General features: G+C 60.1%; 1 protein-coding gene across 7 annotated transcripts in view; it reads right to left on the bottom strand.

Moving 5' to 3' along the window:
• Nucleotides 1-6,472: 6,472 nt before the first annotated feature.
• The window catches only part of KLHDC4 (kelch domain containing 4), a 32,345-nt gene continuing 22,598 nt past the window's right edge, over nucleotides 6,473-16,219 (bottom strand). For all 7 annotated transcript variants that reach the window (XM_006046124.4, XM_006046122.4, XM_025268503.3 and 4 more), the window contains 6 exons: nucleotides 15,097-15,256; nucleotides 10,903-10,978; nucleotides 8,915-9,123; nucleotides 8,095-8,497; nucleotides 7,524-7,643; nucleotides 6,473-6,961 (listed from right to left, as the gene is read on the bottom strand). In XM_006046124.4, the coding sequence (XP_006046186.3) occupies nucleotides 6,750-6,961; nucleotides 7,524-7,643; nucleotides 8,095-8,497; nucleotides 8,915-9,123; nucleotides 10,903-10,978; nucleotides 15,097-15,256 (1,180 nt within the window). In that variant the 3' untranslated portion in view covers nucleotides 6,473-6,749. The remainder of the gene's footprint in view (nucleotides 6,962-7,523; nucleotides 7,644-8,094; nucleotides 8,498-8,914; nucleotides 9,124-10,902; nucleotides 10,979-15,096; nucleotides 15,257-16,219) is intronic.

The raw sequence follows: 16,219 nt of genomic DNA on the forward strand, positions 1-16,219 counted from the left end.
TCCGTCCGCGACACTTGGTAAAGGTCAGAGACCTCTGGTACATTCCGGGCACTGCAGGACACAGATGGTACCCGTGCAGGCAGGTACCCGCACAGGTTTTCATTCACATGCAAACACCCTGAGCCGCGTGCAAAACAGGGGCAGCACAAACGCCCATCATTCGAGGCAGGGGTCTCACCGCAGGCAGGCTGGCATCCCATCCCACGTCCGGCTGCCGGCAGCACCCCTGAAAAGCGGAGCAGCGCCCGCTTGAATGGCTGCCATTTCCCTGCACCCAGGGAATCCCAGGTGGGTTCCGCCAAGACCATCACACCCTGGGGCTGACGGGCTCCGCAAGCTAGTTTTTAACCAGTTTCCAGATGGTGGTCAAAGACCGGACTGCCCCGCAGGCCAGCCGGTCAACCTGTTGGCACCCCGGGTTTCCCAACAAGCACATCCACGGGCTCCCTCCGGGCCAGGCCGGCTGACCCGCCACTGCCGGACACGTCCCTGGTGGACACGCGGGACAGGGAAGAACAGGAGTGGTGGCAGCCCCAGTGGTGTGGCGCGCTGGCAGGCTTTAATTAACCCCAGAGCAGCCTCGCGAGAGGCATCTTGTCCCCTGACAGCTGCTTCTGAGCTCAAGTTGTGAAAACCAGGGCAGAGAAACCGAGAGACCTGGGCTGCTCGGCTGGGCTGTGGAGAACGGGGCGGGGCCGCCCCCACGCTGGGAGCTGGAGCTGCATCCAGACAACCGACAGGGAATATGGGGTCCGTGCAGAAGAGCTCGGTGTGGCTGCAGGAATGCAACTGTGGGCCCGCTTCCCTGCTGGACGCCCTCCGTGGGGGCTCTGTGGGAGCCTAAGGGCACTCTCCACTTTCCCACCTTCAGGAAGCCCACGACTCCCTCGGGAAGTGTGCAGAGCGCAGGGCGGGTGCCCAGACTCCTGGACGGCCCGGTGAAAGTCCCCCAGTGTGCCGGCCTGTTCATCAAACGGCTCCCTTTTGTTTCTAGAGTTCCACTTTGGACAGTAAGTCATATGGCCACCCCACTTAAAAACCCAAGAGAACATTCCCGAGAGCCCCAGGGAAAGGTCCAGGTAACAAGCCTGGGACATGACGGACTTGTTGAAGCCGACGAATGTTGGGGAGAGTGAAACGAGCTGCCTCTGTCTTTTGCCCTTTCTTAGTTTGGGTTTTCCTGACCCAGCAGCAGGACCGGGCCTGCGGGTCCCCCCAGGCCCCTGGGCGGAGGCCATCTCCTCTGGGTGAAGCTCAGCTCACCCAAGGGCTCGCCTCCAGCTCTTCCTGCTTTTGTCTCGGAAACTTGACGTACAGTGCCTGCCACACATCATAACCCCTGTGCCCACGGCCACACGTGGCCAGCTCACGACACCCAGCTCATACTGTCCTGGTGTCATGAGTCTCATGGGGGACACGGGTTTTCTACCAGGCAGTTTGGTAAGAGGAGGACCCCATACAAGGGCGGAGTGACGGGCAGCCAGGCTGAGGCTGGCCGGTCTTGCTCTGCCCAGAGCTGCCCACATCAGGAACCCGGCAGGAAGCAAGACCAAGAAACCACAGGCCCCAGTTACCAACCATGTCTCTGACTCAGCCTGAAAGGAAGCAAGCGCAGCTGCCTTTGTCTCTGTAAAACCAGAGACAAAGCCGTGCTTGCACCGCGTGTCCATGAGCCCAGGAACACTACCTCTGGGACACAGACTGTGCCCCCACACTGGGGATGTGAAGGCGTGGGCACAGACTCACTGCGGTACTGGCCACCCAAGGGAGCAGCAGGACAGAGACAGCCAGGCCAGGCAGGGGAGACCAGAACAGGAGGACCCCATGAGGGCAAAGGAAGGAGGACACTGCACTGAACCTGCCCCATGAAGGGAAGCCCCTGTTCTGTACAGGAGAGCCCCAGCTCAATCCAGGCGAATCCCCTCTCCTTCTAGGAGAAACCCCTCTCCTTCAGGGGAAGCCCCTCTCCTCCAGGGGAAGCCCCTCTCCTTCCAGGGGAAGCCCCCCTCTCCTCCAGGGGAAGCCCCTCTCCTTCCAGGGGAAGCCCCTCTCCTCCAGGGGAAGCCCCTCTCCTCCAGGAGAACCCTCACCTTCCAGGAGAATCCCCTCTCCTTCCAGGGGAAGCCCTTCTCCTCCAGGAAAACCCTCACCTTTCAGGAGAACCACTCTCTTTCCAGGAGAAGACCCTCTCCTCCAGAACTCTCACCTTCCAGGAGAATCCCCTCTTCTTCCATGGGAAGCCCCTCTTTTACCAGGGGAAGACCCTCACTTCCAGAGGAAGCCCCTCTTCTGGAGGAGAACTGTCACATTCCAGGAGAATCCCTTCTTCCAGGGGAATCACCTCTCCTACCAAGGGAAGCCCCTCTCCTCCAGGAGAATCCCCTCTGCTTCCAGGGGAAGGCCCATTCCTCCAGTAGAACCTTCACCTTCCAGGAGAATCCCCTCTCCTTCCAGGGCAAGCCCCTCTCCACCAGGGGAAGCCCCTCACCTGCAGGAAAACCCGCACCTTCCAAGAGAATCCCCTCTCCTTCCAAGGGAAGCCCCTCTCCGCCAGGAGAAGCCCCTCTCCGCCAGGAGAATACCCTCTCCTTCCAGGGGAAGCCCCTCTGCTGCCAGGAGAATCCCCTCACCTTCCAGGGGAAGCCCCTCCTCCAGGAGAATCCCCTCTCCTTCTAGGGGAAGCCCCTCTCCTTCCAGGAGAATCCCCTCACCTTCCAGGGGAAGCCCCTCTCCTTCCAGGGGAAGCCCCTCTCCTCCAGGAGAATATCCTCTCCTTCCAGGGGAAGGCCCTCTCCTTCAAGGGGAAGCCCCTCACCTTCCAGGGGAAGCCCCTCTCCTCCAGGAGAATCCCCTCTCCTTCCAGGGGAAGCCCTTCTTCCACAGGAGATCCCCTCTCCTTCCAGGGGAAGCCCCTCTGTTTCCAGAGGAAGCTCCTCTCCTCCAGGGGAAGCCCCTCTGTTTCCAGAGGAAGCTCCTCTCCTCCAGGGGAAGCCCCTCTCCTCCAGGAGAATCCCCTCGGCTTCAAGGGGAAGCCCCTCTCCTACAGTAGAACCCCCACTATTCAGGAGAATCCCTTCTCCTACCAGGGGAAGTCCCTCACCTTCCAGGGGAAGCCCCTCTCCTCCAGGAGAATCCCCTCGGCTTCCAGGGGAAGCCCCTCTCCTCCAGGAGAATCCCCTCAGCTTCCAGGGGAAGCCCCTCTCCTACAGTAGAACCCCCATTTTCCAGGAGAATCCCTTCTCCTACCAGGGGAAGTTCCTCACCTTCCAGGGGAAGCCCGTCTCCTCCAGGAGAATCCCCTCTCCTTCCAGGGAAAGCCCCTCTCCTCCAGGAGAATCCCCTCTACTGCCAGGGGAAGACCCTTTCCTTGAGGAGAATCACCTCTCATTCCAGGGGAAGCCCCTCTCCTCCAGGAGAATCCCCTCTCCTTCCAGAGGAAGCCCCTCTCCTCCAGGAGAATCCCCTCTACTGCCAGGGGAAGACCCTTTCCTTGAGGAGAATCACCTCTCATTCCAGGGGAAGCCCCTCTCCTCCAGGAGAATCCCCTCTCCTTCCAGAGGAAGCCCCTCTCCTCCAGGAGAACCCTCACCTTCCAGGGAAGCCCCTCTGTTTCCAGAGGAAGCTTCCCTCCTCCAGGGGAATCCCATCTGCTTCCAGGGGAAGCCCCTCGCCTCCAGGCGAATCCCCTCTCTTTCCACGGGAAGCTCCTCTCCTCCAGGAGAATCCCATCTCTTTCCACGGGAAGCTCCTCTCCTCCAGGAGAATCCCTTCTCCTCCAGGAGAATCCCCTCTGCTTCCAGGGGAAGCCCCTCTCCTCCCAGGGGAAGCCCCTCACCTCCCAGGGGAAGCCCATCTGCTTCCAGGAGAATCCCCTCTCCTTCCAGGAGAAGCCTCTCTCCTCCAGGAGAAGGCCCTCTCCTCTACGACAATCACCTCTGCTTCCAGGGGAAACACCTCTCCTCCAGGAGACTCCCCTATCCTTGCACAGGAAGCCCCTCTCCTCCAGGAGAATCCCACATGCTTCCAGGGGAAGTGCCTCTCCTCCAGGAAAATCCCCTCTGCTTCCAGGGGAAGCCGCTCTCCTCCAGTAGAACCCTCACCTTCCAGGAGGATCCACTCTCCTACCAATAAAGCCCCTCACCTTCCAGGGGAAGCCCCTCTCCTCCAGGAGAATCCCCTCTGCTTCCAGGGGAAGCCCCTCTCCTCCAGGAGAATCCCCTATCCTTCCAGGGGAAGGCCTTATCCTCCAGGAAAATCCCCTCTGCTTCCAGGGGAAGCCCCTCTCCTCCAGGGGAAGCCCCTCTCCTCCAGGAGAATCACCTCTCCTTCCAGGGGAAGCCCCTCTCCTTCCAGGAGAATCCCCTCTCCTTCCAGGGGAATCCCCTCTCCTCCAGGGGAATCCCCTCTCCTCCAGGAGAACCCTCTCACCTTCCAGGGGAATCCCCCCTCTTCCAGGAGAATCCCCTCTCCTCCAGGACAATCCCTCTCCTTCCAGGACAATCCCTCCCCTTCCAGGGGAATCCCCTCTCCTCCAGGACAATCCCCTCTCCTCCAGGACAATCCCCTCTCCTTCCAGGGGAATCCCCTCTCCTCCAGGGGAATCCCCTCTCCTCCAGGACAATCCCCTCTCCTTCCAGGAGACTCCCCTCTCCTTCCAGGGGAAGCCCCTCTCCTTCCAGGAGAATCCCCTCTCCTTCCAGGGGAATCCCCTCTCCTCCAGGAGAATCCCCTCTCCTCCAGGACAATCCCCTCTCCTTCCAGGGGAATCCCCTCTCCTCCAGGAGAATCCCCTCTCCTTCCAGGGGAAGCCCCTCCCCTTCCAGGGGAAGCCCCTCTCCTTCCAGGGGAATCCCCTCTCCTTCCAGGGGAATCCCCTCTCCTCCAGGACAATCCCCTCTCCTTCCAGGAGACTCCCCTCTCCTTCCAGGGGAAGCCCCTCTCCTTCCAGGAGAAGCCCCTCTCCTTCCAGGGGAATCCCCTCTCCTCCAGGACAATCCCCTCTCCTTCCAGGGGAAGCCCCTCTCCTTCCAGGACAATCCCCTCTCCTTCCAGGACAATCCCCTCTCCTCCAGGACAATCCCCTCTCCTTCCAGGGGAATCCCCTCTCCTCCAGGAGAATCCCCTCTCCTCCAGGACAATCCCCTCTCCTTCCAGGGGAAGCCCCTCTCCTTCCAGGGGAATTCCCTCTCCTTCCACGGGAAGCCCCTCTCCTCCAGGAGAATCCCCTCTGCTTCAAGAGAAGCTCCTCTCCTCCAGGAGAATCCCCCCTCTTTCCAGGGAAGCCCCTCTCCTTCCAGGAGAATCCCCTCCCCTTCCAGGGGAAGCCCCTCTCCTTCCAGGAGAATCCCCTCACCTTCCAGGGGAAGCCCCTCTCCATCCCAAGAACTACTCCATCCTGGGTAATTCTGTCTGTCCAGGAGAGCCTTCAATCTGTCTAGGGTGTCCCCCTTCATCCTAGGTTACCCACTCTGTCCAAGGGAGCCTCCTGTCACTCCAGCGGAGCCCCTTTTCTGTCCCAGGTACCCCCTCTCAGTCTAGGGGAGCCCCCACCCTATCCAAGGGAGCCCCATCTTTTCAGGGGAGACCCACCTCCATCCAGGGGAGTCCCGAGTCCCCTCTCCGTCCAGGGGCCCTGCACCCATTCCAGGGAGCCCCTTCACGGGAGGACCGCTTCTCCATCCAGGGGCCCCTCTCCACCCAGGGAGTCCCCCCTGTCTAAGGGAGTCCCCTCACTGTCCAGGGCAGTTCCCCCTCAATCCAAGGGGAGATTCCTCTGTCCAGGGGCACCACCTCCCCACCCGGGGGCCCTGCTCCATCCAGGGGATCCCCTCTCCACCCTGGAGTGCCCCCACTCCATCCAGGGGAGCCTGTCTCCACCCTGGGGCATCCCCTCTCCACCCTGGGAAACACCACTCCATCCAGGGGAGCTCCCTCTTCACACAGGGGAGCCCCTCTCCACCCTGGGGAGGCCCCTCCCCGTCCTGGGTTGCTCCCTCTCCACCCAGAAGGGCCCCCCTCCGTCCTGGGGAGCCCCCACTCCATCCAGGGGAGATCCTCTCCATCCAGGAGGCCCCCACTCCGTCCTGGGGAGCCCCCCCTCCACCCTCTGAAGCCCCCTCTCCATCCTGGGGAGCCCCCCTCCATCCTGGGGAGCCCCCACTCCATCCAGGGCAGATCATCTCCATCCAGGGGGCCCCCACTCCATCCAGGGGAGCCCCCCTCCACCCAGGGAAGCCCCGACTCCACCCAGGCGAGTCCCCTCTCCACGCAGGGGAGCCCCGTCTCCGTCCTGGGGAGCCAGTGAGAGAAAGGCGTGGAGCCCATCCAAAGGTGGGGAGGGGAGGTGGGCTCACCAGCCAGCCAGCACAGCACAGAGCAGGCAGGAGGCCCATGGAGGGCCCAGGCAATGCTGACACGGCAGACACACTAGGAGACCCCAGGCCAGGCCCGACGGCACAGCAATCAGACCACCCACCGGCAGGCACTTTATTTTCCAAAGAACTAAGAAAATTGTACAGCAAGCGGTAGGGGGCTACCGGCACCTTTTAGACACGAATGAGACAGCTGACCGTGCAGTCAGGCAGAGCTGGACTCCTGCTCCTGCCAAGGGAAGCCCCATGAGCCCCGCGTCCCACCCAGCACTGCACCGTGGACGCAGCTCACCCTCACCCTCACTCCGGCCCCGACCTGCCAGAGGCCCAGCCAGACGTGCAGCACAGAAGAGGGGCAGTGCCTCGGGCCAGGTCAGTTTATTTTAAGCCGCAGGGAACCGCGCCTCCCTCAGTCCATCTTCCAGCAGAGCCGTCGTAGAAGGCCTGGGCCAGGACCTGTGCGGCCCTCAGCACCCTCCCCTCCGGGGCGCCGGGCCCGACGCTGTCCCGCGCACACCTCAGCCAGTGCTGCTCCGTCCTGGGCAGGTAGTCTGCGAACAGCTCGCCAGGTGCCACTGAGGGGTGCTCCTCTGGTGGGGAAGGAGAGAGAAATATGTTCAGTGAGGAAGGGGCCCACGTCCTGCGGAGCGAGCGTGTGAGCACCCCACTTCCATGGAGGACTGCACGAGGAAAGAGCACAGGCCCCGCTCACAGCAAGTGCTCACACGCCCTCCGCACAGTGAGAAACACGCACGCCGGCTGCCTGCCTCGGGGGCACATCTACACAGCAAAGTGAAAGAAGTGAAACAAAGTGTTAGTGGCTCGGTCGTGTCCAGCTCTGTGTGACCCCGTGGTCTGTAGCCAACCAGGCTTCTCTGTCCAGGGGAGTCTCCAGGCAAGAATACTGGGGAGGGTTGCCATTTACTTCTCCAGGGAATCTTCCCGACCCAGCGATCGGACCCGGGTCCCCTGCATTGCAGGCAGATTCTTTACCATCTAAGCTACACAGCAAAGTAAGCTTTAACAAAAACTTAGTTAACTTTAAAATCTTGTTACCAAAAAAAGGAGGGGAGCTGTGAGCTTGAGGGAGCGGGCCCCTCCCCTGGCCCCAGGCTCCTCCCCTCCCCCTCCCCCCAGTGCCCCAGCACTCACCCCCGCCCTCCTCGCCGCTCTCCTCCTCCTCCTCCTCCTCGTCCTCCCCGCCACCTTCAGCACCCTCGGCCTCCTCGCTGTCCTCATCGGAGTCGGTCTCCTCCAGCCACTCCTGAGATTCTTGAGGCAAAGGGGAGAACCAGTGTCAGCGCGGCTGCCCCGAGGACGCCACCCTCTGCCTAAACACCGGGACGTGAGTGCGGGGCCCACCCGGCATGTCTGGGGCTCAAGGCCAACACCTCATCCCTGCCTCTCACAGCAGGGCTGGGCAGGGAGGCTGTGCTCCGAGACAGGAGGGTCTCTCAGCCACTCCAAGCCTCTCCCCAGACTGAAGATCTGAAGGTACTTCAGCCTCAGCTCAGGACTGAGCAGTGGCTTGCCTGTGGTATGACAGGGCAGTGGGGAGGAGAGTCCACTCCAGGCACACAGGGCCCCTTGGGGAGAACAGGCGTCCAGGCCACACTGCCTGGGGCGGGTCTGGGGCTCACGAGTGGTGTTGGGGTGAGCCCATGCCCTCCCCGGGCCTGCAGGCACTCTCTGTGGGCGCAGGGTGGACGGCGCTCCCCCTCACCTGGGTCTGTCTCTACCAAGATCGTCCACTCCTCCATCTTATGGAGGTCCAGGCAGTAGAGGTCGCTGAGGGTCACCTGGCGGTCGCCAGCCTCAAACATGCCACCGTAGAGGTAGAGGCGCCCGTGCTTCACGGCCAGCATGGCATTGGAGCGGGGGCTGGGCTCCACCAGGGCGACACCTGCTTCCTCGGAGCCGTCGTCGTCATCCGACTCCAGCTGTCCCGCTGCTCCAGGGGCAGCGAGCACCTGTTTGATGGTGACCACGGTCCCGTCCTCTGAGACCACCTCCCTGACCACTTCCAGGGGCTCCTGGGCACTGGGCCCCTTCGCCACCTGCTTGTCGGCGCCCCCGGGCTCCGCCTTTCTGCCCCGCCTGCGCCTCCTCTTCTCCGCCTTGGGCCCCTGCGGATGGAGAGCGTGCAGCACAATGCGGGGAGCGCCCAGGTGTCAGAGGACCCCCGCCCCCGCCCTCGTCCCGGGCCACACCCCGCCAGGGTGACCTCTCGGAGAACCGAGCCACAGCACAGCACTCACGCCATCCAACCCCCATCAGAGGCGCCAGGGCACTTTGTCCGGAGCCAGTCTTCCCCACGGGGTGGACCGCCCTCCTTTTTGGCCCTAGGGCTCTGTTTCTGAGGCCCCCGACCTGATGCAGCCCCAGGACAGCAGCCCGAGCCGCGCTCCCAGCCTGTGCTGGCAGCAAGGGCAGGGGCGACCTGGTCCCCGCCTTCAGTGATGGTGAAGACGGTGACGATGGCACCACAGAGCTCCACAGACCCAGGGACAGGGGAGGTGTTGCAGGCCGGGGGCCCACGCTACCTTCAGCTGCCCTGCGAACCAGCGGTTCCTGACGGGGTCGTAGAAGTGCAGGTCGTTGAGGAAGTCCCCCTCCAGGCTTTCCTCCTCCTCCTTGTCACACACCCCTCCGAAGAGCAGCGTCTGGTGGTTTGGGGCCACAGCCACCGAGAATCCGGACCTCGGCGTGGGCTTGGCTCCAGAAGGGCTAATCCGTGTCCACGACCACTTGCCTGCCAAGGAGAGGAGGTAGGGACCCATGGACCTGCAGGAGGGCGCAGCCATGGTCTGTGCCTCCTGGGCCAGCCACCCCAGAGGTCGTGCGTCCTCGAGGGCCAGTCTACACAGAGGTCGCCCGTCCACACAGCCTCCGACATTCGCCTGGCGTACTGAGCAGGTGCTGTGAAGGCAGGGGTGAAGAGGAGGCCCGCCTACTGGCTCTGGGACCCCGCACACCACGCCCTGGGGCAGGCCAGCACTGCAGTCCTGCCCTCTGGGTGGGCACTGGGTTTGCCAATAATCCTCAAGAGGGGGTTGGGCGTGGTACGTGAGGGAGTCTCCCCAGCACATTTAGAGAAGGACAGGGATGTCTTTCTGTAATGAAGCGACCCACAGCAAGCATCCCCTGGAGGCGCGACCCCAGTTGCATGCACCAGCAGACCATAAGATCACTCATGATAACCAGCGTCTCAGTGTTTAAATAAGAGAAGACTGTCAGCGTGCCTCACATGAGGTCGGGGGGGGGGGGGGTGTGTGCTCCCCCAACTATGGAAGGGCTAGGGTTCCACTGCCTAGAACACAGTCCCCTTTCAAGTGCAGGCTCGCTGACGGGTGGAAGGGGCGCTACACTTTGGCTCCACGTCCCCATCACCTCTGCACCCGAGAAACACCTTGTACTGAAAGAACGTCACAGCAGGGAGGACGACAGGCCCCTGCCCAGCAGGCCTCTGGCCCCACAGAGACGTGCCTCCCAGGGCAGGGAGCGGCCCAGGGCCACACAGGCCCCGTGCCCTTAGGTCTCTCTTCCACCATTGGCACCACGCAAGCTAACCGCCTCCCCCGCAACCCCCACTTCTTTTTTTGAGAAAAGCCAGTATAAAGCACTGTTATAGCAATTAAAAAACCTAAACTGGTATGTAGTGCAGGGGATGGCTGTAGGGTGGGGAGGAGGCAGTGGTTTCTCTCACCAAATCACTAGTTTTTGAGCTTTAAAAAATGAACAGTGGGAAGACACCTAAGTGACTACCGAGAGAAGAAACGGATGAAACAAGATGCAATACATATACACAGTGGAATATGACTCAGTCATTAAAAGGAATGAAATAATGCCATTTACAGCAACACGGATGGACCCAGAGATGATCATACTGAGACAAATATCATATGATATCATTTACATGTGGAATCTAAAAAGAACAATACAAGTAAACTTACTCACAAAACAGAACAGACTCATAGACATAGAAAACAAATTCAGGATTACCAAAGGGGAAAGTGTGGAGGGATAGATTAGGAGTACGGGATTAACAGAGACACGTCACTGTGTGTAAAATCAACAGAGACCTACTGTGAGCACAAGACCTCATTCAGTATTTTACAACCTATAAGAAAAAACCGTCTGAAAAGCAACAGAAATACTTAGCTATAACTGAATCGCTCTGCTGAGTACTTGAAACTACACAACACTGAACATTAACTATACTTCAATTAACAAGAAAGAACAGTGGTGACTTAACCCCACCATAAGCCTTCCAGGAGTCTACTTCCCACCACTGAGCAGGAGGAGTGAGAGATGACACAGGCACCGTGGATGGACCGACACCACCAGGGTTTTCAACTCTGCATCCTCGGTGCCCCGGAGGGGATGTGGGAGCTGTTGGCGAGGTGTCTGCAGGCCTGCCCGTGGGTGAGGGGGCACGTGCAGGGGCTGCCCACCAGCCCCAAACCCTCTGCCCACCTTCCCACCGACACACAGCCGCCCACGTGGCTTGTCCCTGGCACAGCGCACACACCTTCACTCCCATCCTCAGCCTTCAGCAGGAACATGTCAGAGTGCTGGGTGCCTCTGTCCACATCTTTCCTGACTCTCTGCAAAAGGAACAGGGAGCCATGAGAACAAGTGCCACACCACGCCATGCACAGCCCCTCAAACTCGTGCTCCCAGTTCCTGTGGAGGCGACTCGGGAGCCTTCACTCAGATCAGCTTCAAAATCTGAAACACGACAAGTTCCCTCCAAGCCCATCCGCACAGACAGAGCCCTCTGCTAAGGGTTATACCTGTGACCGAGAGGCGAGTGCGGCTCGGGGTGGACGGGCTGGCGCGGGGACCTCTCCTGTCATCACACAGCCACCCTCTGCCTTCACCCCACGTGCCCTCCATCCCTGTCACCTCTGAATATCAGGACTCAAGCTGTGGTCCAAGGACTGGATGAAACTGTGCAGACGCCGGCACAGCCGCTCAGAAGCTTCGCCAAGCTCTCAGCAGCACCGCCTGCCTCACACCAGGCCCACGGCCCAGGCAGACACGTGGCTCTTTAGAGCACACCCAGTGTGCACACTGCATCTCTCCGTCAGGGCACAGGCGTCTGGACGGCGACCTGGCAGATTGGCTCTCCTGGGGGCTCCAGCTGCTGGGGGCAGCAGCTTTTACTTCCAGGCCTTTGTCCTTCAAACTCCCGATTTTTAATAAACTCTTAACTTCAGAATATTTCTACGTTTACAGAAAACCTGAGCAGCTGGTACTGAAAGTTCCCATATGCCCTGCACTGTTCCCCTTCCTGTAATCCCCTGACTTCGTGGGTGTGTGTGGCACCATCAATGAGCCACACTTGAGCCCATGGCTCACTCACACTCCTGTTCTCCCCAACATCCTTCTCCTGTCCCAGAGCCCACCAGGCTGTCGTGGATCCTTAGGCCTCCTGGGCCATGAAGACTGCTCAGACTGGCTTGTTTCTGGTGACCCTGATGTTGAGGAGTGCTGGTTGTGTGTCCTGTAGAGCGCCCTCCACTGGGACCCGTCCGACACTGTTCTCATGACTGGACAGGCTGTGGGTTCCGGGGGGGGTCTCAGAGGGCAAGTGCCCCTCCATCCCACCCCACCAGGGGTGCGTGCTGTCACCGTGACCGCCACAGCAGACGTGGACCTGGGCCACCTGGCTGAGGTGTTCACCAGGTTTCTCCGAGGTCCAGTCACTGCCCCCACCCCAACTTTCCAGCCTGTCCTCGTGGGAGGAGCGTCCCTCTGTGCAGCCCCTCTAACGGGGGGTGGGGGTTGTGCCCCACCTCCTGGAAGGTGGAGGGTCTGCCTTGGGGTGGAACAGTGCACAGGGCGTCTGCCTCTCCTCCTCGTGTATGAATTTATTCAGTCACTGGCTTGTCATCTGGCTTGCACCCGTGCACCATCGGGTCTCCTCTGGACTACAGTCTGACACCACCTGATTCACTCCGCTGCTCACATGCCTCCAGCTCTGCCCCTGGGGACCCTCTAGAGCGGGTTCCAGGCCCATGATGTACCCCACTGGTGCAGATTTCTTGAGTTTCCTGGGATCCAGCATCGTTCACACACTCCCTGCCCCAGTTCTGGAATTGGCCACTTCCCCGCAGAGCCCTGGGACTTCACTGGACAGTCCTTGAATCCCAGGTCTGGGTGCAAGGCCTTATCACTGGGCAGTATGGTTTTGTTCTCTCAGCCGAAGTGCACATAATTCGTCTTGTCTTGTTTACTAATGAGTATGTGTTGTGTTCACTGTAAAGGGAAAAGCTATTTTCCTTTCAGAAAACGAAACAATCCACCTTCCAAGACTGGACTGTGGCCTAAGCGTCCTAGAACCAAGGACGAGGCCAGGCCCCTGCCTCCTCTTTCATCCGTGGGGAAACTCACCGTCAGGCGGCCCGCCTCTGCATGCCACAGTCCCCGCGACGGACAGTCCTCCCGTCCTGCAGGCTGACCAGGAAGTGGCTGCCACTCCCAGGCCCACCCTCCAGGCCAATGCCCCCCACTCACGGGAACTAAGCCCACACCGAGGCCTCACCCACGGGGGCACACAGGGGAAGTCGGCGCCACAGGCAGGTCACTAGAAACCAGTTACAGCCGGCGCAGCCCTCCCCCTCGTCCCCCTACACCCGCGGTATCCATGGCATTGCTCCACCGACAGCAACCATCCTTCCTAGACCAGTGAGCGGAGCGGGTCTTCCTCACCGTCACGTGTAAATACGGCCCCTGTGGCCTGTGAGCCAGAGCCCCTCCCAAGCAGGCACTCTGCCCGCCGGGTCAATGGCTTCCACAGAGCGGCCGGGGTGCAAGGAGGCTGCAGCCGTCAGGGCTCCTCCTGGTGTGCAACGCCCCCATTCCACCCCCCGATCCTCACGGGGGTGACTGGAGGCCACCATGCACTGGCCTCTCTCGTGGTGGCCTGTGCCGTCCTTCCCAGTGACGCCCAGCATGCTGGCACAACACTCAGCCCTCCCACTGGAAGACACGGGCTGGGCATGACTCCCGGGGGCTGTGGCGCGTCCACCTGGGGTCTCGGCTGTTCTCAAGGGTGAGCGGATGTTGACTCCACAGAGTGGTGACTCGGGCGTGCACTTCACACACGATTCCTTCCTCTGCTCACACGGACATCTGAGAGACGTGCGCCAAGTGTGACAGCGCTAAGCCGTCACAGCACAACCGTCAGTGACCCCAGAGCCCAGGACGGCCTGTGCGCGTGCCCCCACGTCCTCCTGCCTGGACCACGAGCTCTGGACCATGTCCTGAGTCTCCTGCTGCCCCAGCCTCACACTCAGAGCCAGGCCCTTCAACTGTCAGCACGAGACAGCCCTGGTGGCTCCCAACTGTGGTGCGCCTGGTCCCGGCAGGGGGCGTGCTCTGGCACTCCAAGGCGGCACTGCAGCGGACCGGACTCCCGGCCACTCTGAGAAAGGACTCCAAACAGCGCTGGGGGAGGACTGGAGCGGGGGCATGGGGGCACCAAGCTGAGGGACACAGAGCTGCCATGGAGGGGCCAAGGGCCCCCACGTCACTCCTGGCCTGAGCACTGAGACACAGCAGCAGCCTGACAGCAAAGCAGAAGGCCCGGTCAACACAGGGGACACCAAGGCAGGTCAAGGGCACGCTGGGCCGCCTCGCAGCAGGTGGACGAACAACCCTACTGTGTGTGCTGGGGCGCCCTCTGGACAGGCCAGGACGCACTGCCATAAACCTGCCAGGACTGCTTCCTGGCTCCATGTTCGGAAGAGTGAGGCACACGGTGCCTTCCTTCTCCGCCTGCCAGCACGACTGCCGGCCAGAGGCCGCCCTCAGCACCTTGGCAACAGAGGTCAGTCTTTATCACCACTTCACACTGGTTCTGCTGGACCAACAATGGCAGGGATTTTTCAGAACTGGGGTTGATGATGGCTGAGGTCCCCAGATGGACTGTTTGTGGAACACAGAAGCCACCAAGAGGTCTATCCCCATGAGCTAAGGGCTTGCTGGTACAGGCTGCCTCCCTGGATGCTGCCTAGCTCAACCAGACACCCCAGGCTGGGTGGTAAGGGCAGGAGGAGCCACGCGCTGCTCCTGTGACGGGCGTCCCCACCCAGATGAACCACACCATCACACCCGCGTCTTTCATCAATTCTGGTAAACCCCCAAGAAGGTAAACAGACCAGCTTCTCATTCCATCCAATGCCAAGGCCTGGCATCAGTGGGCTCTGAATCGTGGTGCTAGGACTGCCCCCTGGCTGTCTGTGCAGCTGTAGAAGCAGCGGTGGGGAATGAGACCCTGTCTTGATTAAAGTGGGGTCAGCCTAAGGCGGCCTGCTGTTCATCATCCTGTTTGGCTCTGTGGAGCATCTGCTGTGATTAAGAGGCAGCCCTGACCACAGCCCACGTCTCTCACGTCTAGATGAGGCCCGGGCAGATCACAACTACAGAAAACTGTCTGTTTTCCTTTCCAGAGCAAGGGCTGACCGCTGGCTTAGTGGGGGTGGGGCAGAGTGGAAGGAGGGGAGTGCACCTTGTGGGACACAGATGAGAACGCAGCAAGGCTGTACAGAACCTCAGTGTGTTCACAGAGGAGCAGACCACACACCTCTGTCCATGTCTCATCTAAACAACAGAAAAGACTCACGTTAAACTAACGTGCAATCTCATTTGAGGTTCTCGTCGTTGGCAAGACTGAAAGCACAGCAGACAGAAGCCCCCTGCGTCCTGCACGTCTTACCTGTTTTGAGTAGCCACCATAGATGATGATGCTGCCCTGAGGGGTGACGGTCATCTGGCAGCCCGACCGGGGTGTGGGCCCAGTCCCGGATGGGGACAGCTTGCTCCATGTAAAAGTGTCCAGGTTGAAGGCATACACATCATTGTAATAGATGTAATCTCTGTTGTAACACGGACAAAACAAAGAGGTGGCAACATGAAAACGTGAACTTCACTTAAAATAAAGGTGCCTTTCCTACACACTGTGCCTTCTGAGGCATTCCAAAAGGCACAGTGGCCCTGCTCACACCACGCTCCTGGGACTTCAGGGGCAAAAAACTCAAAACACAGATGGGGCCTTGAGAAGGAAGACGAATGGGGCAGGGTGGGTCTGCCCAAGTCACACACGGGGGAATGGTGCCCTGAAGGCAGGTCACAGGCAGCCGTGGGCAAGGGGCTCGGGTCAGAGTCACATGATGAGAGCTGGGCCTGCTTCTGCAGGAAGGACGCACGGACACGCGGAAAGAGCAAGCAGCTCCACCGTCAGACACGATTCCTGTCGCTCCTCCTGCACTCAGGCACCCTGTCTGGGGCCCTGCGCCCACAGGCAGGCCACTGTGGCCCTGGGAGACCCATCCACAGCAGGGCACTGGGAACGGGAAGGGGGCACATGTGGACTCTCTGACTCGCTCCCACCACCAAATGCACCCTTCCGTGGGAGCAAGGCTTTCAGTAGGTGAACTAAGGAAGCCGGGGGCTCAGTTCTTAAAGTACTTCATCACATTCCACTGTTTTCTCAGATTTCACATGGCAGGTATCTAGCAAAAAAATTCTGCATGTAAGATAAATAAAAACTGCAACTGAGTTCTCAAGGTCGAACTAATTTGTTTGATACAGATGATGACCACACAGATTACTCTTCACAAAACTTTAAGTTTTTTTTGTACTCTTGAAACACTTCATAAACAGTCATTTTAACAATTATGAAGAATTCCACAACAGGGATAGCAGAGCAGTAAACCAAGCTCGGGGCCCTCCTGTGCAACTGCCCAAGCAATGTACCCATGCCGTCAGCCCTTGCTTTAGAGATGGGCAGTGTCCTGCAAGTGTGTTCTAAGTGGCTCTTCCCAGAGAGCCCCCTCCTT

This window comes from Bubalus bubalis, chromosome 18 (genome assembly GCF_019923935.1).
Source record: "Bubalus bubalis isolate 160015118507 breed Murrah chromosome 18, NDDB_SH_1, whole genome shotgun sequence".
Lineage (NCBI taxonomy): Eukaryota > Metazoa > Chordata > Mammalia > Artiodactyla > Bovidae > Bubalus > Bubalus bubalis.